General features: G+C 34.9%; 1 protein-coding gene across 2 annotated transcripts in view; it reads right to left on the minus strand.

The window, feature by feature from the left end:
• Positions 1 to 22,615, minus strand: part of KCNJ3 (potassium channel, inwardly rectifying subfamily J, member 3) — a 129,760-nt gene that overhangs the window by 106,423 nt on the left and 722 nt on the right. The window contains exons 2-3 of one of the 2 annotated variants that reach the window (XM_004674647.2): positions 21,415 to 22,171; positions 11,725 to 11,941 (exon numbers count right to left, since the gene is read on the minus strand). In XM_004674647.2, coding sequence (XP_004674704.1) covers positions 11,725 to 11,941; positions 21,415 to 22,116 — 919 coding nt within the window. In that variant the 5' untranslated portion in view covers positions 22,117 to 22,171. The remainder of the gene's footprint in view (positions 1 to 11,724; positions 11,942 to 21,414; positions 22,172 to 22,615) is intronic. The other variant, XM_004674648.2, reaches the window with a different exon arrangement.

Below are 22,615 nucleotides of genomic sequence, written 5' to 3' on the forward strand. Positions count from 1 at the left end.
ACTCATCTGAATGTCACTGGGTTCCTTAAACAGTGCAACTTGTCACTATTCCTAACTTACCCAACTTTGCTTAGTCTCTCAAGTAATATTCTTTCTACCCCTCTTTGCAAGACTAACATGGTATGACGAGGTTGTGAAGCCCACCCATCCCCCAAAAAAATGATATATTTTCCAATTTGTATTATACCCACTGCCTGAGGAATCTGTCTGTCACTGAATTATGAGTTTTGCTTATAGAGATCCTTAGACTTTCTTATTCAATCGTGTGTACTCAGTGTCTTGGTATAGGGTTTAGTGCATACAGGTTAGTACATACATACTTTTTCTTAAAAAAAAAAAAAAAAGAATTGCACTGGGGTTCAAAACCAGGTCTAGTTACAGGAAATAAATCTCTTCACTGGCTTTCCTTTCTGTTCAACAAAGCAATTAGCTGCTCTATTCTGAAGCTTAAACCCTAGTAAGGGACAAGATCATGACATTGGGTAACAGATTATAATCTCCATGATTATTTTAAAGTGAGCAAGAACTACCCTTAAATAAGTGAAACACTGATGATAATAAGAAAAATGTCAGGCTTAAGATTCAAAACAAAAAAGCTATTACAAACTATTCTACCAACTGGTTCTGAAAAGATGGGTAAATTGTTTACCCCACTGAGTCACTGTTTTCATTTAAGTGAAATGAAATGTTTTAAACTAGATTATCACTAAAATGTGCACTTTACCTTTATAATTCTGTCATTCCAATTCTACTGTATCATTATTAGACAAGTGAAATTCAAAAACCATAAATGTGCCATATTTTCTTCCTCTCATCTTTCTCTGGTACCAATAATATGCCTTCTGCAGTAAAGAAAAAGAAAAATATGTTTCTTTAAGGCTTAAAGCAGAATATTAGATTTTACAAAGCATATCCATGCAGATATAATCAAATAGTTGGTACAGATAAGATACTCTACTTTAACTATCTGTACCACCGGCCCAGGAAAGTCTGAATCATAGGAGGGTAACTTTTAGACTCATTTTAAAGATAAGCTATTGTCAGTTTACTGCATAGGACTTATATAAAAAGCTCAAGACCAAAGACTATCCTCAATTTCAATAAATCAACCTTAAAACTCTAGACACCTATATGCTTTCATAATAAATCACTGTGAGGGATCACCATTCTACAATTTACAGGCTATAAAAAATTAAAATTTTCACTAAAGGAAGAGAGTAAATCACAAAAGTTTACCAAGTTCTGTATCTAATATATAAGAATTAAAAGGGGATATAATGAAGTATATTCAGGAAAAGGCCCCTGACAGAAATGCAGAGCAAAGCAAAACCAGAACGAAACAGATAGCACATGTTAAAACATTTTTGGAACTGATAATGCTAATCTGAATAAATACACACATACAAAGAAGCTACATCATTTTCTCTCTACATTCTCTAACTAGCGTTGCCAAATACAGAAGGATTAGAGCCATTTCTAGGGAACTGCTGAATCAGGAGCATGAGTCAGAAAGTAAACCCTTACTGCTGAAAAAGTACTAAAAAAAGTGCTGAGAGCCCACATCGAAACAAACACTCAGTTCAAAAGGTCCAAGCCTTCTGTACTTATGAAGGGACCATGTTCTTCTTTCTAAACTTAGTCTCTCATATTATGTGCATTTGGGGGAAATTTTTCCCTCCAAGGAACCAAATATCACTTATATCTAAAAGCTGAAGTAAATATAAATATAGCACATAGTTCGTATTATCTAGGACTAAATAGTGGCAGAATATTTTCCAAACTAAATGACAAGAAATCTAAAAAAAGTTAAACCAAATAAAATAAAGGGCTTGCATGATATTAAAAACTAATTGAGAAGCACAAAGAAAACTGTTTAATAGTAACTTAAGGGACACTAAGACATTCTTTCTATAAAAGTTTTCAACATCTAATACCTCCCTGGAATATTCTCTATATTCCTCTTCTCTGAAGCAGGCATGGATCATTACTAGAGATATTTTCAGACTTATGAATACATGTGCCTATTTTTAGCACAAGAGGTTTGCAAAATACACCCCACATTTTATCAATACAATTTAGCAGGTGCTCTAAGATAAACCACATTTGAACAAGAATTAATTGCCCTCTTCCTCCCCCATATAATGAAAAATCCTTCTCAGTGTTGTGATGGCACTGGTGCATCACCATTAATAAATATCAATTAGGTAGATAGATGTAAACATATTAAAATGCCATAGTGTATAAAACAAGTTCATACTTTCATATTATTTTACTCTGCTCAACATTTTCAACAGCAGCAATGACTTCCCACTTGATTTTTCAGTTCTAAACTCTCCTTCATGAGCTGAGTGGGTCAATGATCTTTCCTCTTTGAGACAGAATCCAGGGAATTGAAGTAACAAAGAAATAATTAATCAAAGCAAAGCAGTGTGGAGTTGGGCCTAAATTCTTTATCTGCCAGCATAAACTCACTCTATTTGGATCTCAAATCTTATCATCATTGTATATTAAAAGTACATTTCTCTCTTGCTTTCTTAACTAAGAAAAGAAAGCCCTCAAATGGCTTAATTTTAATAACAGGCAATGCTAATCTTCAGGTAACATTATGTAAAGAGCCTCTGAACTTCGTTATAATCATAATGATATTTCCTTTGAAACTGTAAATAATCATACACAGGGTCCTGCCCTAATGCATGTGTATCCATTTCAGTGATCAGAATTCTCTCCATCAGTGCACTACCATCCTCGTTTGGCATTTATATTGCATCTTCACACAGTGTTCCGCAATAGCTATCACATCTTGTTCTTGGTTATGATGATGAACTGTAATGCATTTTAATTCATATTCCTGATTTTCACTGTTTTCTACCCACATTAATTTGCATTTGGCTACATTGATAAGCACAGTCTGAATCAACATAAAACTCCTTTTCTGAAGATTTCAGCAATTTGAAGAGAGCTATATTCTCTTTCATTTTTGTCACATGTCAATGTGGCAGATTAGGTGAAGATATTGTGGTCAAGTAGTTTACTCAAAAAGTATTAGTAATTTTCCAAGATGCTGCATTGAAGAGTTCTCAAATTTGCTGTACTTAGTAAGAATCAACTTCATGCTTATTAAAAATTCAAGTTTTCTGGCCCAGGAATGTCAGAGATTAACATATGACAAAGGTTTAGTTAACATTTGGATAAATCCAGACAAGCACACAAGAGTTACATCTAGATAAGCACCCAGTAGTCAGAATTTTAATCTGCAATGCCTGATGCAGGTATCCCCAGGACTTTACCTAAAAAAATCTCTGCAAATGAGTGAGCTAATGTCTAAACCATGAAGTTCCTTATCACTGGACTATACCACGCTGCAAATAAAGCCACTTTCCCCCAATAAAATTCTAAAATACTACATTTAATAATCAACTTTACCTACAGGTTTTCTGACCTCTTTAATTCATCTCAGTATTAAGCAAGACAGTGACAGATTATCAAGCCAACCCCATTCTTCTTTAGCCCCAGTTATTCTGCTATATCAACCTCTGGCTCAACAAATGACAAACATTCACTCTAAAACACCAAGGACTATATTAACTAAATTAATTAAAGAACAGCAATAAAAACAATGAACAGAAAATGTGAAAAAAAATTTCATTATACTTTTTTGAGACTTTAATGTTGAAAAAGGCTAAGGAAAACCATACGATAACTCCAATACATATCTGAAAGACCTATCTCAATATCAATAAGGAAAATTCAACTAAGTCACTTAGGAAGCCCAGATATTCTCAGACAGTCAGCATTCCTACTTTAAGCACAGGTAATCCTATATGAGGAAAATCTCTCGAGTGTGGGCAAACCAAAACTACTGATCACCCTACCTCATACTTCATGTCTAGTATTAATTTTTGAAGTCCAAAAAAATTGTCTTCGATGACCTAGCAAAAGTGAATGATAATGTAACATTTAGAAAATGCTCATAAAGAGGTCTAAATACAGAATTCTAGAGATTTACTTGCAAAAGTATTTTTAAAAGTAATGCTGGGATTTAACAATGATCCATTTGTCCCCAAGTTTTAGCCTTATTTGCACTCAACAAATTATGGAAAAGATGTTTCTAAGAGAAAGAAAAAATCACAATTAAGAAAACTAAAAAAACTGAATATATGGTTACAGCAGTTACTAGGAGGGTCCTTTGCAATTTTTAATATATACAAATCCATGTATCACCAGTTCTTATTTGATAAGATAGAAAGTCTTGTGAGAAACCAGCAATCACTTGAAAAGGTAATAGCAGTCTGGCCAGGAACAAGGAAATCAAAGAAGTAAACAAAATACCCTGATTTATGTTCTGGTTACATGTATAAGGAGCTCAATTTAGTGATTCAGAAACTATTGTGAAGAAGTACTTTATAATGGTCAGGTCAGGTTAGGTGAGTGCTTACTTATTTATCAGTAATAGCGGAGGTTTACTGATTACCAACGACTGATGATCAGTTAAAATCAATAGAGCTAAAAATTGTAGAATCATTTGCAGAAAAACTAAACAGCCACATCTCAATTATTCAAATTTTTTTGTACTCTGATTTATTTATAATAAAAAAACAATAATCACACAGATTTACACTAGTAAGAAACCTAAGCACTAGAAATCTAAGCGTAGTCAGAATTTTAACAATACCTGATAGACCAGTGGCTAGTTTGTGCTCAACTTACATTTTTTTTTTTCCGCCTCATGTCTCAGCTTTTGCTAAGTAACAACTTCACTGGGAAGGATCCAGTTTTTCCCACACCTGTTAAATCACAGGTAACAACTTTGAAATCAAAGGCTTTATATTGTTTTCAACTGATATTTAGTTGCCTCAGTCAGACAATTCATGAGGACTCAATTACCTTGGTCTGGCCTAGTGAAACAACCTACTGATTGATCTGTCTCAGATCTCAGTTCCATTTAATCCATCCTCAAACCACCAGCTAGCTAGAGGGATCTTTTGATCATGTAAATATGATCATGCCATGCTCCTGCTTAAAATTGTTCAAGGACTTTTGGCCTTCAGAATTAGGTCCAAACTATGACTTGGGGGTAAGCTGATCTCCAGCCAGATCCCCATTCCCTGCACTACAATATGACTATAACATGTAATTTAATTCCCCTAAGAAAATATGTTGTCACTTGCTGTCTCTCTGGTGAGAGAAGTCCCATTTCTCCTTACCCTGACAATGAGTGTCTACTTCACCCTTCTGTCTCTGATCATGCTATTTCCTATAGGAAGACCTTCTCAGACCTCCTGAAGAACAAATCCCTCATGGACCATATTGCTAGGTTCCTACTACAGCTTGACATCTTTTTGAGCACATGCCACTGATACTCAATTTAGCTCAAATTTCTCCTTCTGGATTAAAGGCTTCCTGTTAAATCTTCTTTGTATTATCTTATGCCTAATATAAATAATCAAAACAAAAAATTATTAGCTTCCTATTAAAAACTATTTGTGACTCAGAAAACAAATTTATTAAAGAAAACTCTATTAAAGTCACTTAAAAACTACAACAAACAGAACTGTTTACAAGAACCTATCACTTTCCCAGATCTATGACATAGTCATTAAAATCTCAATCAATAGTAAAAAATTTTAAATATGTCCAGAGATGGAAAAAAGTAGTATGAGTTGAATGTGATACAATATACATGTTTTTATGCATAAAGAAAATGTTTTGAAAATTGTATACAGACTAGTACTAGGGGCATGGTTTTTCTTTACAATCATGTGCTATTTATATAAACAACTTATGCATAAAATAATTATGTAGTGCCCTCCTTTGTGGCACAATGGGTAAGGATGCAGCACTGTAAGCTAGCTGCAGCTGTTTCAGTGCGAGTTCGATTCTAGCCCCAGGAATCTTATGCTGTATGAAGGAAGTGAGTGATGTCACCCTATAGAGTGAAATGACATTCTCTCAGCCATGGAAGTCAAGAGTGAGCATCAGTATTATAGACATTACAGTAAGGAGAGCATCCTAGTTTTCACAGGAGGAAAATGTATGTATTTGGATATCAGAAGTCATTAGGACCTTTGAGCATAAGTATGTCTCGAATGTAATTCAAACAAATTGTAATACACAATCTGCATGCTACCAGAGATCCTACAGTTACTAAATCCATTCCTACAACAAATACTGTGCTACATAAGTACTATTATGTGGGTTGATGAAGAACAGTTTAATTAAGAGATAGTACTAAGATTTCAATGTACCTCTGTTGTCTCACCTGCAGCATATTTTATTCCTTTATGTGATGTTTTGCTAAATCATGTACCAGAGATTTTTCCCACTATCAGAGGCACTTCTAAGCAAAAGAGAAGACTTATAAGTTTTCAATAAAGGAGAAATTGGGGAAAATGAATTACTAAGAGGTAGTGGCAGCCCAGTACCCAGCCCCCTCAGTGCCCTCACCACTGCTGATGCCTCTGCGTGTGTGTGCTTCTCCTACAGATCTGTGCTGCTCAAAATACTGTGTGGGCTCAAAGGTCACCTTCTCATTGCAGCCTGCTCTAGTCTCCCTGCCCTCCCACTCCCTTTCACTTTGGTTTATTTATTTTCCAAGACACCTATCACCTGCTGCAGCATTTCATTTTGTTTTCTAAGACCCACAAAGGCAGGAATTTTGTTTTGTTATTGAACTCATCCTCTAGGGTCAAGAATAGCTGCTCATTGGTATGTGTGGATGGTATAAATAATTGGCTATAATACAGGGCAAGGGGTTGGTGGAATAAAATTGCAGTAATAAATTAATAATAGGTAATAGTAAATTTCCAAGGAAGGATGTAATCTGATAAGTTGGTATTTAGACAAGGTGATTCTGAATAATGACATTCAAGTGGCCAAATTCCTTGAAAATTAATAGCAACTAATTTTGCTATCTAGTGGAAGATTTCATAGCAGGAGTAAAGCAGAATGGTGAACTTGTGAGTATTTTGTGAATTCATTACAGGAAAAAAAAAAGGCATGTATTTGAGTTCTAAGTGATAGGTGGCAGGGGCAGAAGAGAACCAGGAGACAAAGACAAAGAGAAAGGGGCAGTGATGAGGATATAGCAGTTGGAAAACATAAAGGAGAAGAAACAGAAAATGTGATGACTGAATTCTTGGAATAAACTTAAGTGTAAAGGGATAAATAATGGGATTTTTTTTTTCAATGAGGAAATACCTGGAAATGTCTGAGAGCAAATAGAGTCAATGAGGTTTTAGGTATTAGGTCTGATAAGTATTGGGGCTGAGGCACAGGTGGTAGGAAGCAGAACAAGATCTCTGTTCTTATTGAAGATTAAAGACAGCTCCTCGTCCCCACTCTAACACCAGAAAAAAACAAGGTAATTATAAGAAAAGGATAAAGATAGTAAAGAAATCCATAAAAATGGAAGTGTCCCTTTCTTTGTGAGAAAATAGGTGGACGGATGATATGCAAGGAAGGCATAGGACAGCTGGGACTGGGGGCATGGAGAGAGAGAAAAGGTCTAAAATAGATCCCACAGGGAGAGAGCTGGGGAGTACAGGAAAGACAATTAAAAAGACTGCCAAATAGCAGCAGAGAGCAGATTGAAGTTTGAAAGCACCAAGTCCTAATGAGCCAAATCTGCAATGCTGTTTGCCTCTAGCAGTGTTCTCTCCCCTGGGAGAAGAGACAAAGAGAGCAAGAGTTAGAGGTAACCTATGTTTAGGAATTTGCTAGCTGAGCAAAGAAGCAAAGGTTATTAATGAAGAGGCAAAGATTATGTTCCTTGTTGAGAGTGAAAATCCAATTCATTTGAAGCAAGGAAGGAAACAACCCTTGATTCCAAGGAATTTGGCAAAGTGATTATTATGAGTCCTGATGAAAGTTGAAACTTTCATGGAAATGAGAAAGCTTTTAATTTTTCAACACCCCCCACCATCACTACTCCTGCTGAGACTACAGGATGGGAAGTGGAAAAATCTAGATGAGATGTTATCAGGGGACTACAGGAAAGTGAGCAATGGATATGTGTGTGTTAAGAGATGGGAGGAATTAAAATAAATGCCAAAATGATAACTGTCATAAGCTTTATGTATTTCCAAGACAGTAGGCTCATTCATTTTGAAAGAAACTGAATGCAAATCATTAGGGAAAAAAGTGTTTTTTCTTCATGTATACACTTTGAGATTACTGTATTTTTCCTTTCATTTAACTATAGACTTTTTTTCTTTATCAAATCAAAATGCTCCCTATAAGTACAATAAAACCACCTAACATCAGAGGTGGCCCTTTCACCTATCTGAGGTCTCACCTAGCACTTCACATCTGTCACTGTGCCCCAACCATCTTGCCCTTCTTAGTTTCTGGAATAAATCAAGATGATTCTCAATTTAAGTCCATTGTACAAGCTTCCAAGCCTTCACCATGTCCATCATGGTTTCCCTTTAGTGGGAGCAGATAATTCTTGAAAGCCAGGTCTTTACTTGTACAAGCAATCTTTCCCTAACCATCAGCCAATAGTAGCCTAGGATGCATTCCTTATCACCTTGGTTTGTCTTGATTTTTATCCTTAACATGTTACTGTTGGCTGATATCTTTTTTTTTTTTTTAAGATTTATTTATTTATGCATATAGAGTTGGGGTATAGGCCAGAGGTGCAGGGGTGGTGAGAGGATTCACCAGAGACAGTAGGAAACATAACAGGCCGACCAACGAAGTACACTGCTTAGGGAAGCAGCGAGCTGGTCAGGAGAGGTCTGCCATGCCATGTGGATCACCTCCGGGGTGGGGATCGAACTCATACTGAAGTGGCTTTGTGTCTTAGTGCTGTGCTTTAGCCCACTATGCCACCAGGGAGGGCCCTATTTTGTTTTGTTTTGATATCTGCTTTTTCCAGTTAAAATACGACCCACATGAGGAAAGAGAGGCTCCCTGTCTTGGTAACCACTATATCAACAGCATTTCAAATACAAATACTTCAAGCATGCAGAATATATGCAAATACTTGTCTAATACTTATCTAATGAACAAATGAACGAAATATAAAAACTTAGGATTTTAATGCAAAATATGATAGCAAGTTATATCAAATAAGTTTATTCACAAAGCTATGTAGCAAAATAAACATAAGAAAATATGGTATTATTGCTGTCTCTAAAACACCTCCAAAATTGTCTTTTCCTAAGCATTTTATACTATGAAAAAGTAAAATTTATTGTACATGGAAGGAGAAAGAAGACACATCCTTAAAACTGAGTTCAATAAATTTTAGTAAAACTTTAAATGATCAAATACACAGAAAGTTGTTTATGTTATTTTTACCAGCACAGAGGTGTCTGGAAATAGATTTTATGGAATTTGAAATGTGCAAGACTTAACGAGGGCATATACCCAAACTGTCAGCTAAATTTCCCACAAAATAAATTCTATGTTATGAGTTTTTTTTAAATTATTTGTCTTACTATACTATATGTAGAAAGCAAGTTTAATTAAGAGGTTAGAGGAAGCCTCCTCTAATCTTTTCTTTTTAATGCCTATCTCTAAACAAGAAATCTAATCTCCAGTTAACTTTTAACATTTTCTGTTTAAAGCATTCTCTACTATTTCATTGTTTAAAAAAGTGTGGTAGAAAATGTTAAAATAAAATCTTTAGTCCTAGTGAATAATTTAATGCTACAAAACTTCTAATTACCATATATAGGACATAAGCCTCTGAAATATGAAAAAGACTGATGAGTTATGAATGCACAGCTAAAAACAAATTGCTTCAACATTCCCTTAAAAGGCCCAAGTAGAAGCCAAAAATAAAAATCAACAAAAACTAAAGAAATTTCAGAAAATCCAAATTAGGAGACATTCTACAAAACACCTGACCTGTACTTTTCAAGTTAATGTCAATAATACAAAGTAAGAACTATTTCTTTTGGAGTCTGAGAAGACAAGTAAGTAAATTAAGAGCAGAGTCCTTAAACTGGTATTGAACCAGAAAAAAATACCCATCATAGAAATTACTACAAAAGTGATGAACATGTCTTATGGCTTATGTTGTTGTATTTTATCATTAAGTTTCCTGTTTTTTGTTTGTTTGTTTTTTCCCTTAATCACACTGTGATTTTGTTGGAGAATGTCCTCATTTTTGAGAAATACAAACTATGGCAAAAGTAGGAAAATGGATGGTTGGATGGATGGATGGATGGACTTGGACAGATGGATGAAAGGAAGGAAAGGGAGTGAGAGAGGGAACAGAAAGAAAAATAAAGGGGGAAGAAAAGAGTAATAAGGTGATCAAGTTAAACAGAAATCTTACTCATGTCGGTTATTAGAATAGTAATAAATAATTGGCAAAGTATATATAAGTAGGTGTCACAAATAATTATATAAGTAGCAAATCAATAAAAACTGCAACATCTGTTTGGCTCCAGACAGACTCAGTAAATGAATACTATCTTAATAAATGAATATTAACTGAAACTAAATTGTAAAGATTTGTTGAATTAAAAGCTTTTGAAGTTTTATTTAATTTTTACCTATATATTGATGAAGATTATATTATTTTAGATTGAATATATAACCTAATAAAATCAATTTATTGTATGTTAGAAATGTAATATGACACCATTTCAATTTATGGTAAAAAACTTAATGGAAGATTTACACACATTAAAGAAAAGGAAAAAAAGCTTACAGAGAATCAAATTTCAAATAGGTGCTAGTTAACACCAATGGCTTGCCTCCCCCTACTCCTTGAGCAAAGCTTTAACCAAGATGGGTCTCTTATAATGACATGGCTCTCATCTTGGCATAAGGTTTGCATGTATATATGTTACTGACAATATTAACTTCAATACTGCTATAGCTAATAACTATAACATTTTAAGGTTGGATGTACTGGTTAAAAAATGATAGCTAAAATATTATTTTCTCATTTATAGAAAGGGTAGAATTCAAGATACATATGCAAGTATGTGTACATACATATACACATAAATACATCAATAACATAGAGTTATATAGGCATTACATTATTAGCCACATGCATCCAGCAGGTTCATAAATACTGGGGAATGTTTTAATCACAAATTGTATACTCTGATTTACTATTTCTTTTGCCAGCATTACTCTCTTTAGAGAGTAGCAAACTATATTTCAGGCAAACAATGTTATATTGCCTCTTAATGAAGTATGTAGCTATACCAAAACACAAGGAAAAAAGGAGAATTTTCTTATTTTTTTTTTTTGGTCAAGTTTCAGCTGGACTAATTTATTGATCCACTTTGAAAATAAATTGCTATTTTAGCATACATGCACAGATACAGGGAATTTTCACTGTGTTTGGACATAGTAGCATATCAAAGCTCTATTAGTGACACCCTGAATCAACTATCTCCAAAGCAATATATGCATATTAAGTTCAGGCTGCTCATTAATGACCCTCAATTTCTTTTAACCTTAAATTTTAAAGAAAAATTATGATTACAGAAAATCTAAGTTTATTAATTAAAATGAGATCATAATCATTTCCAAGGAGGCATCTGAAATTTTTTGCATTGAGTATTCCTGAGTTAACATTACATACACAATCATCAAAACAGTGAATCTTCATTTTCAAAGCAGTATCTTAAGAAGCAAGTCATTACTTTCATTATGTGAACTGAGACATTTAAGCTAACTTGACACGTTTGTGCATATAAATTAATGTAATGAAATAAAGGAAGGTGATGGTATAGCTATGTTTTTACTCACCAGTTGTTTCCACAATGCCTTCTAGAATGACGACAATCTCGAACTGTTCAGTTTGCATGCTTCTCTGGGACAGATCATAAAAGGGGCTTTTGGCATCGATCACGTGGCAAATCGTGAGAGGGGAAACAAGAAAAAGTTGATCTGCCCCTGTGCTAAAACCTACATCCAGTTCAAGTTGGTCAAGGGGAAGGAACTCACCCTCAGGTGTCTGCCGAGACTAGACAAGCACACAGAAAAAGAGAAGAAATCACCACTTGCACTGAAAATTTCAAGGCAGTCTTAACAGTAATTTACATCATTGCCTAAATTCTGCACTATCAATCATTAGCAAAAAATCCAAACAATGCATTATGCAGCTATGTTCTAGCAAATGGGCCGAAATCCCACATAGCTCATGTGGAATATACATGCATTATTTATAATATACAACTTACTATAATTACCATTCTCTAACTCATGAGATTTGGAGAAGTGCCTGGTCCAACAATGGCTGTTAGTACAAACTAGGGAACGGAGTGTTCATGTGCTACTGGTTGCATACATCGCTGCAGGAGAGCTCACTGCATGCCAGATTTTTTTTCTCACAAAGCAAATAAGTAGGGGATTATTACAAGTTTGCTAAAGCTGTTAAAAGTTGATCAGATCATAAGAACTCTTCCAGGAATAGCGGGAAGTAACAATACTTTTGAAAAGTAAGAGATATAAATTAGAAGAGCAAGGCTATTATATTAAATTATGCTCGGTACACAACAGCTGATATACTAAAAATAAAAGTCACATGCTATTAGCTAATGTCTTTCAAATCCTAAATAACCTACATTAAATGTGCTTGCTTCTCTATTTTATTAATTTTAAAACATAGTGAATGTGCTAAGTGGGAACTTTTTTCCATCAGCAGTTTAAAAATCTGTATTGGATAAACAATTTACTAAAATTTGTAAAATAATGTAATTCAGTGTTAATGTAAATCACTATGAAACATAATTCAATAGGCTGCATATATGCTAAGAGTCTAAAAGAAAATGAATCATGACTACAAAAACTTTGAAGTCAGGAAAATAAACATCTTTTTTCTTTGTTTACATTTTTTTTTCTATAACTGTCACTTATAACCACCAAGTACTAACAAATATTTAATTTATGTGAGTATGCTGGTCAAATAAGGGCTAGGTTAAAACAGTTATACACCGAAAATTTTGAAAGGAGAGCCTTTTGGCTGGTCAATAAGGCATGGGAAAATATAATAAATTTTAATAGATCCTCTGAAAAATTAAGTGAGTATACAAAGCAGAAACTATAGAACTAGTCTCTCTATTAGAGTGGTAGTTTGAAGGCAAAATCCTCATTCTCAGAAATCCAAGAAATACTTCTGCTGTTCATGAAAACACTGCAAAATGCAGTCTAGTGAGATGATGCAAAAGAGAAACAAGGTTTTCAAATTGTGGATGGTTGGTCATGACTGCAATTTCTGCAGAGTCCCAGGAGCAAAATAAGCCAGTCAGAGGGCTTAGTTTGCAATTTGTGGTAGCCAGGAATTTTTTAATGTGGACAAAAATCAAAAGAAAATATTAAAATTATATTTTTCTTCACTACTTTTCGAGTAGGTGAAAACAGAAGAAAATGGTTACTGACAAGAAAGAAAAATCCATGGTTAAGTCTCATGGATCTACAAAAATAAGAATAGTAGACCTAACCACCAATGCTGGAGAAAACTAAGCCAGTAAGAAAAATTCGAACCTAACAGAAAAAAGCAGTGTTTGGAGCTTTCTCAAGCCACCTGCATTTCTAAATATTTTCTCAACTTACTGAAATATGTATGAGACTAGCATCTTACCAGCTACACAGATCTATAGCTAGTATTGATTAATATAACAAATTAAAGTCAAAACATCAACAAAATAAAAACCCAATGTTATTGTTCCTCTCACCTACTAAGAAACAGGTGCTATAGAAAACACAAGGTGTTATTCTGATGTTAATAAGTAATAAGCAGAATTTGAGATGTTTTTACTAATGATCCTATGCTCTGTTTTTTTCCTAGAGTAAATGAAAATACTCTCAACGATAATTCTTCAAAATGTATTTTTGAATTTATTTTAAAAGAATTTTGCCAAAGGAAGGTATCTCTTTGCGATTACTGTATATGTACCCCCAATTAAAAATTCATCTTCCTTTTGAGATGTTATGCATATCTCGGCCTCATTCTAAAAGGTGTTATAATGAGCTATAAAGTTTGTATACTCTCAATCATTCAACAACCCATGAAAAGAAGTGACCTAGAAACAGACAGATGATCAGGAAAATGCCAGCCTAGAAAAACCAACATGAAATTTTTAGCAAAGCAGTTAACTTACATATAAGTAATTTAGATTCAGTCTCCATATGCATTCTGATTTTAGAAATTTGTTCTGTATACTCAGTATTTTAACTCTATTCCCCTCCTCAAAATGGTTTTATTTTATGCAAGTCTTGGCAGAAACAAGGTTGACCATTCTAGGATACTGTGGGGAAAGTCATAATATTTCATTTCTTTGAAAGATGTTTTCATGCTTATCCATTTTTCAGGTAAGTAAAATTCTCTATATAATCACAGAAAAATATTTTCCATTGTACACAATATAATTTAACTTTTCTTTCAACAACTCTGAAACCCCACCTATATCTACAATTTGGTTTTTTTGAGTCTTCTATTGTTAGGACAACAAATAGTATCAGTCAATATGCTAACCTCCCTGGTTTTTGTTTGCTTCTCTAATCAACTGGGAAACCCATTAACTACTGTGAATTCAACAGAAAGCTTTTCTGTTTAGAGTAAGGGGTGTGGTTTCAATGTGGCAGGTGCTTGGAGCAATAGAATTGTTTGAACTCCTTATTGGAGCACAGTTGCCCAGTCTGTGCTCAGCCAAACACTTCCCATGTTCCAGAAACCAAAATATGCCTACCAAATACAATTTTATAATCATATACATGCTACTGTAGGTTTACAAAGAATTCTAATTAAGGGTTTTTAATTCTGGAGCAATGCCAGAGATATTCTTGAAGCAAAGGAGAGAAAAAGCGTGTTATTTTAAATTTTCTCATAGAAACTGAATGAGAGAATTTTGTTCAAAGAACTGTGACATACACATGTACATGAAAAGGAAAGACAGGAAAAAGTATGTGCCTTTATACGATTAAACTATGATAAATACCTTGAATATGTAACAGAGCATTAGCACTAATATTGCACCAGTTTCTAATTCTCTTACTTAGTTTTCAATTACCATATTTTACCCAGAAATTGTAATCGGCAGAAAAAAATATTAATTAAAATTCAATTTAGATTTTTTTTGTTATCATCTTAAGAAATATAAGAAGTATTTAATTAACAGAGCATTTTGTTGATGGTCCACATTATCTCCTTCTATTCTATAACTTCTTAATTCCAAAGGGAACACAAAACTATGGCCATTTCCTAGATCAAGACAACTGCTATTTTTAAGTTTGTTGAAGTTAATTATTTAAATTTCTAAAAAGTTAATAAACAAGGTTGACTTCTAATTGATGAAATAATCAGTTAGAATCATAAAAACTACTTAATAATTTAGAAAGTGTAAAAGAAGTAAAAGGAAAATCAGTTCATTGACAATGAGCAATTCTTTAAAACTTAAAATTTGTAACTTGACAGAAATGTATAATGAGAACTATGACCTGACAATGATTTTCATACAATCATTATTTTTAATTGTATGGAATCCTGAGGAAGAAACAGGATCTTTCTGCCACGTTACAGTCTATGATTGAATGCATTATAGCAAATTCTGGAAACAAGAAAAAATAATAAGGATGCCAAAGGCTTAAAGTTCTTTAAGTTTACTGTTCAGAAAATTACAACATCATGTATTTTTAAATGACTTTGTACAATTTAAGTTTGACATTAATTTCTAAGTTACTCTTCCTAATAAAAAAATTGTTATTTTAAGTACTACTTCTATTACACACATTAATTACATACAAATGGATATGTATATAGAATAAGAGCTTGCACCTCATTTTAGAGTCACATGTACTAATTTCAAAAAGCAACTATTGTCAAATAACTTTGAACTCCTTTAGAGTCCAAAAGACCCACAAGATAATAAATCACCATTCAGTCCACAGTTGGAAAAGAATTCAAATCTCATATTCACTGGAATGCACCTATATTTAGCACTGCCCTATCATAAGCCCATCCACATCTGGTCATTCTCCTGGAAGATTTGTGACCAGGTGCTCACAACCATTCATCAGGACACACTTCACCAAACAATTCTTTGATGCCTTTCCCCCATCTCTCTAACCCCTAATGCTATTCTAATTACAATTAAGTCCTGTTTGCTGGCTTGAGTGAGGCTAGAGAAAAATTTGAATAAACCATTTAGTCACCAACATTGACTCATGAGATTTACCTCTCTCATACTGTAGTGTTGATTGAGCCTCTCTACCTCCTACAAGTCTCTTCTAGAAAATCCAATTCAGGGCCAGTGCTCAGGATAGCAATGAGAGGGGAGGGGCTCATATGAGAAAGACAGCTGTTCCTGCCTAGCACTTTATTTGTACTTTTACTTCTCCTCTTTCTTTAATGTACAATGGTTGTGTTTAAGAGTGTGTGTGCGTGTGTGTGTTAAATATATGTTGAAAGAAAAATGTCTAATGGGTTCAGAACACTCTCTGGAAGTTAAATTAGAAAATGAGCCGCTAGCAGATATCAAGATAAGGAACATAAAATGCCTTCTATACTCAACAGCCGTGATGGCAATGGCTCAGGCACTTTGACCAAAGTCAAGCAAAGGGGCAAGTAGACCTAATTTTATCTTGATTGTCTATAATTAAGCTTCTTATGGCCACAATTTGGCCTACCATTATAATTCTTTGACTCTTTAAGATGGAAGTTCCATGAGTCCTAAGTGGAAAAAAAATATGACCAAAATCAAGTCTAAAATATTTTTAATGTTAAACTGATTATCCCATAAAATTGTGTTCATTTAGAAAGTACCTTATAGAATGGAATGTAATTTATCTTGTAATAAATTATGTAAGGTTTTTATTGCATTCAAATGAAAGAACAACTTTATAATTCCTTGAGGGCCTTTTATAGGATTTATAATAACTGTGGGCAGGATTTGTAACCCTCTTTGCACATTCCCCTCCTACTCACTTTCTCCTGCTTCTTTGTATCACTTGTTCTTACCTACTGCTGTTTATTTATGGGTCTTTATGTCCCTTATTTCTGTTCACACTGAGCACAAGGCACCCTGTACCTTTCAGGAACCAGGTTAAAAAAAAAAAAAACAACTCAACAAAACAACATATTTACTATTACTTTTAAAAAAGAATCATAATTATAGTTTTCAAGAGGAATTCAAGTTCTATAACTACTGAATTTATGTCAGGAAAAGCAAAGTCAAACTAGAGGCACTCTGGATTGTGAACCCATTCTATAATGAAGACACCTATGAAAATTCCTGACCACTAAAGGATCTAGGCCCAAGAGTAGTTCTGGGGTCAGTCTTAGACTCCTTAAATATTTCTACGAAAGGCTTGTATAATTATATTATATACTAAGTGCATTCGCTGATAAGCTTATTAGCTTATATAATTTTATATATATGTATGTGTATATATATATATATATATAATTATTTTCATTTATATTCATTCGTGGATTTGATTTTTAAAAGGAGATAACTGTCTCAAGTTTAGTATTAACATGAAGACTGGCCAAGATCAATTGGTAGTCAGAGTCAGTAACAGAAAATAAATTCACGTAGAGTTAAAAACAATCATATTCAAGTGTAAGGTATGGAATGAAGACAAATAAATATATGAAAAAGCATTAAGGGATCATGTGGTTAAGACGTTAACAAAATGTGAGAACATAAGAAGAAAACAGAGAGCTTAATGGTTTTGCAGACAATAATTTTGTTTTTATTGTAGTGGCACTTGATCTGTATGAGCAAATTACAGAGCATCCAATTTTAGTTCTCCATATAAATGGAGTATTAAAAAGTGATTACAAAAATAATGTATGTGGCACATTAGAAGAGTAACGCCAATACCTTTCAAGAAATTAAAATTATCAATTACACAGATGACTTCTTCGGAAAGAAAATTGATGAATATTTGCAACGAATAAAAATAAAAATAAAATTATACTTCCATGAAAAAAATTATCTTTGTCTCAATTTCAAAATTTAGATGCAACATTAGAAGAGCTGATCTTATGTTTACTTTATGCAAATTAGATCTCACTGAATGTCTATCAGGCTTCTGCATAATAAGCTAATTCAAGCAAATTCTTGAATACTATATCAAGAATATTATTTAAGTATTCTAACAAGATGTAATTCTAGGGCAATCACCTATTAAAATCAGACTTGACAAAAGTCATTGAAATTTCTAAATTCTTCAAGCCCAGTGCTATATATTAGAGTCCAACATTTCAGCCAATAGATTCAACTCTCTGACCCTGACATTTTTTACTAAAACTTTCAACTGGATGATATATTAATTTAACTATGCAACTCAGTCCCTATTTTCTAGGTTAAAAGAAGAAGACTAAAAAAATTGCAATTTCAAATAAAACAATATAAGGATAAGAAAAAGAAAATCGAATAATTGAAAGAGTTTCTATAGATATCTATAAAAAATGAAAAATATTTGCAAATCATATTCTTTAATTTTTATTCAATCTGCTTTCTTTTATCAGCAGAAGAAGAACCTAGTAACTCAGGCAAAGAGTTTGAAAATATTATCAAAATACCAAAATTTCAGTATGTGCACACTTGGAAGACAGGAATAGAGTTGAAATAAAAGTAACTTTTATATAAGTAACTACAAATCAAAGCGTAAGCAAAGTTTTTTTTTAAAAAGCTTCCATCATAACTTAGAGAATTCAAAAGACACATGCATGGCAAATTTCGTCATACCAAGGATTAGTAAACATACCCATGTTCTTACTTGTCTTCTCAAGAACAGGAAGTGCTATAAAAGCATTAAACAGAACTCCTATGATACTGAAAAATGAGCTTTTATTCAGCAAATCAGAGCAACAGTAATTAAATTAAATAAGCTAACAGGAAAAACAAATTATCTATAAAAATCAAACCTCCTGTTTGCCTTAAAATGCTTTATAGTTCTCTATATTAAAGATACCTAAATTGTATCTTTTAATGTCAAATGAAGGTTAAAAGAAGAAAGTAAACATGTAACATAATTAATAAGAATGTATAAGATTGATATCAAAGTATCATTACTTTAAGATTTGGCATAGCTTCTTTTTAAAAAAATATAGTTGACTGTTTTAGGTCACTTCATCTCATTCCCTATGAGAAAAAGGGAGACACTTATAAAAGGCAAATCTGGCCTCTAACATTGCTGAATGTTATTAGTTGCCTAGAAAGACATAACTCATCTTTAATGAAGTCTAAAGAAATGACAAGAATTACAAAAATTTATTTTAATTACCATGGCTACAGGAAAAATCAACTTCAAACAAACTGCACTAACTCAGTAGTTGAAGGGTTGTCACTGATCAACCTTTTTGCTTTCACAAACAGCAGGAGATAATCTCACAATAGTTTTGTTTAAATATAAAGTGGCACCACATGCCAGTCATATTTACTTTTAGCACTGACATCTTGCAAGCCAATAAAAAGTAAAAATAAAAATGACAGGAACATATTTAAACTTAATCGTTTTTCTCACCTTGTGTTAATATAGCACCTTGCTTCAGATTTTTCAATACTATACACTGTTTTAATCAGGACACTACTTAAGCATGAAAGTCAATATCAGAGTACTGAACAATTGCAGGGACTGAGCACTTCAGATTAGTTGTATCTTTGTAAAGGATATATTTTGCTTATAAAACAGGGTTATGTTTTCTTATAAATTAATTCTGGTTATTACTGATTTTATAAAGATAAAATTTGATAAAATGTAAAAATATCTAAAATTTATGGTCTTGAAAAGATATTTACTAAATCACTTAATAGGTTTAAGAGAGTAGAGGTCAACAATAATTGACTGTTACAGACTAATTATGAATTTCCAACTGACCAATCTAAATGCAAACTACTTGTCATTAAGAATCTTAAAGTGACACAAAAACATTGGTTCCTTGTCAGAGACATGGGCAGTGCATCAGCAAAATGTTCATATCTTCCTGGAAGGCCTACCCTAAAGAGGGGTTATATATTTTTGTCTATCCATAAAAGATGGCATATGTAACAAATAACACTGCAATAAATATGTCTCCAAGACAAGTGTTCAGCCTGATCCAATAACTTGCTTAGTTCAACAGTACTCCAGAGCACAATATGCTAGGATAAACAAAAAACCTTAGGCAGTTCACTGAAGTTAATTATAAAGATAAGATCTAATCAAATTAAATAAGCAAAGTTATCTTAATGAGCTTGTTCATCAGAAACAGACTGAATCTGTGCCATTAGGTTACATGAAATTCAGTTTACTATTGTGTGTAATATAGTAAATATGCACATGTTCTAACAACTGAATTGTTAGAATCCTAATACTTTACTCAACAATACCTCACAAATAATTAGGAAAAGGCCCATAAGTGAATAATTGTAATTGACACAAAAGCCAAACTATTTTAAATCTTTAAGTCTGATTATGGCTCTCTGTGCAATGTTAGGGGAAAAAACAATACTATCTATTTTTTAGTGTATATTTGAACACCATCTCTGGCAAATCTCTCAAAAAGAATTGTAAATTAAACACACCCAGAGAACTGGGCTTTTATTCCTCTTTCCCAGACTCCAATTGGGTGAATGCTTATGGTGGGTTTCTTGTCTATAGTGGTGCCCCCTAAGGGCTATCTGGACCTTGCTCTAATAACCATTCCATGTGCCATTTGTTTTAGCATTTACACTGCTGATGGTAGGAAGCAATCTTCTTTAATGGATGCTGAAAAGCTTCAAGTGAAATCTGTAATTGACAAAGGCTTCATAGAAACAGGCAATTAAGAATAAAATTAACAAGAGGCTCTACAGGAAAAGCACTCAGAATATTTCTCTGGGAAAATATTTAGTAAAAATAAAAATTTAAAAGAATCAGGTGCTGTTTCTTCCACTTTATTAACTGCTTCCCAGCTCTATGTTCTTGTTAAAAAGACCACAGATAGAGTCAGAGTTGATATTACTGAGTCTAGAGGAAGAATCCACCTGCTGATGTTATTAGGCTGAAAAAGAAAATCCCTAAAGTGAAAGCTGAGGCAAGCTCAGCACCTAATTCTTCAAAATAAAGGCTGTTGTTTTCAGCCCCTCCTGGTTAGTGGCGTTGTATATATTTACAACAAATCAAAAGTGTTCTTAAGAGCAAAGTCACAAAAGTAGGATGAAATGAGGCACTCTTTTACCTTAAGTCACCACGAGCCAACACCTCTCAGGAGTGTTACTAATCCAGAAAGTGATACAAGCCCATCCGAATAATGAATATAAATAAGCGCGCGAGAGTCGGCAGTTAAAGAGCAGAACTGTCAGAGGCGCTCCCAGTGCCTAATCCCCCCACTCACCCCTACTGTAAAATAAAGACAGTTTACCTGTAGCTACAGGTAAGGCTAAGGGGCGGGGGGTGGTTCTCAGGTGCGTTAATTCCAGCTCTGCTTGTAGGCGGTGGCCAGGTGGGGAAGGGGCGGGTAGCACTTACTTTTAGCAGCTTACAGCGGATCTGCGCGGACACCATGTGGCTGTTGCGCAGGTTGCCCACCCTGAACATGAGCGTGAGTTTTCCATCCCTCATAGAGATCACCGCGTGCTCGCTAAACATAAGGGTCTCCGCGCGCTTCTTTGGCTGGGACATCTTGATGAACATGCAACCAATGAGGAAGGCGTCCACGATGGAGCCGAGGATGGACTGAAAGAGGAAGAGGATGATGCCCTCGGGGCATTTGTCTGTGATGTAGCGGTAGCCATAGCCGATGGTAGCTTCAGTCTCGATAAAGAAGAGGAAGGCGGAGGGGAAGTTATAGACATTGGCCACGCAGGGCGTGTAGTTGCCGACGTGGGCTTTGTTTAGGTCGCCCCGTGTGTAGGCGATCACCCACCACATGGACGCCATGAAGAGCCAGGCCACCGTGTAGGTAAGAATGAAAATGAAGAGGTTCCAGCGCCACTTGAGGTCGACCAGGGTGGTGAAGAGGTCCGAGAGGTAGCGGCTGGTTTCGCTGCCCAGGTTGCCGTGTTGTACATTGCACCGGCCGTTCTTGTCCACGAACCGCTGCCGCTTCTTCTTGGGTACAAGCTGCTGCTGCGGGCCCTGGCCGGGCCCCTGGGGCTGCAAGCCCGAGCCGCTGGACGAGGTGGTCACTACCTGGTAATCGTCCCCAAATTTCCTTCGGAGTGCAGACATAATACGGAGGGGCGAGCCAGATTCAAACACGAAGCGAAGGCGCAGGAGCCGAGCGCTGCAAACCAGCACCAATAAGAAGGTGGGGGCGGGGGAGAAAGGGGGGGACAAAAGCGAGCGCGCCTGGGGTGGGGGGCGCACCCAGCAAGTATCTGCGGTCTTTGGCCCCTGCGGACGCCTATCCTCCCCTGGGACGGAGGCTTTCTCTCCTAGCAGAGTCTTTTAAAAAGTGTCCTCCGGCACTCAAGGCAGGAGGGATGCAAGGACCAGGAACCCAAACCCAATTTTGCCTCCAAGCTTTTCGAGGTTTCTCTTTTCTTCACTCATCACCGGCACCCCCAGTCACCCTTTCCTTTCCCTTCCCACAGCCCTTCTAACTACCCTGAAAACCTACCAAACTGTTTCAAAATTAATGAGTTGATAAGCGAGTCCCAACCCACCTGCCAACTCGCCAGGCTGCAGAAGCTGCGCTACCTGCTTGGACCAAACCCTCCCCCCTCCC

The sequence above is a fragment of the Condylura cristata genome, unplaced genomic scaffold, assembly GCF_000260355.1.
Source record: "Condylura cristata isolate star-nosed mole 26May11 unplaced genomic scaffold, ConCri1.0 scaffold00002, whole genome shotgun sequence".
NCBI classification, from domain to species: domain Eukaryota; kingdom Metazoa; phylum Chordata; class Mammalia; order Eulipotyphla; family Talpidae; genus Condylura; species Condylura cristata.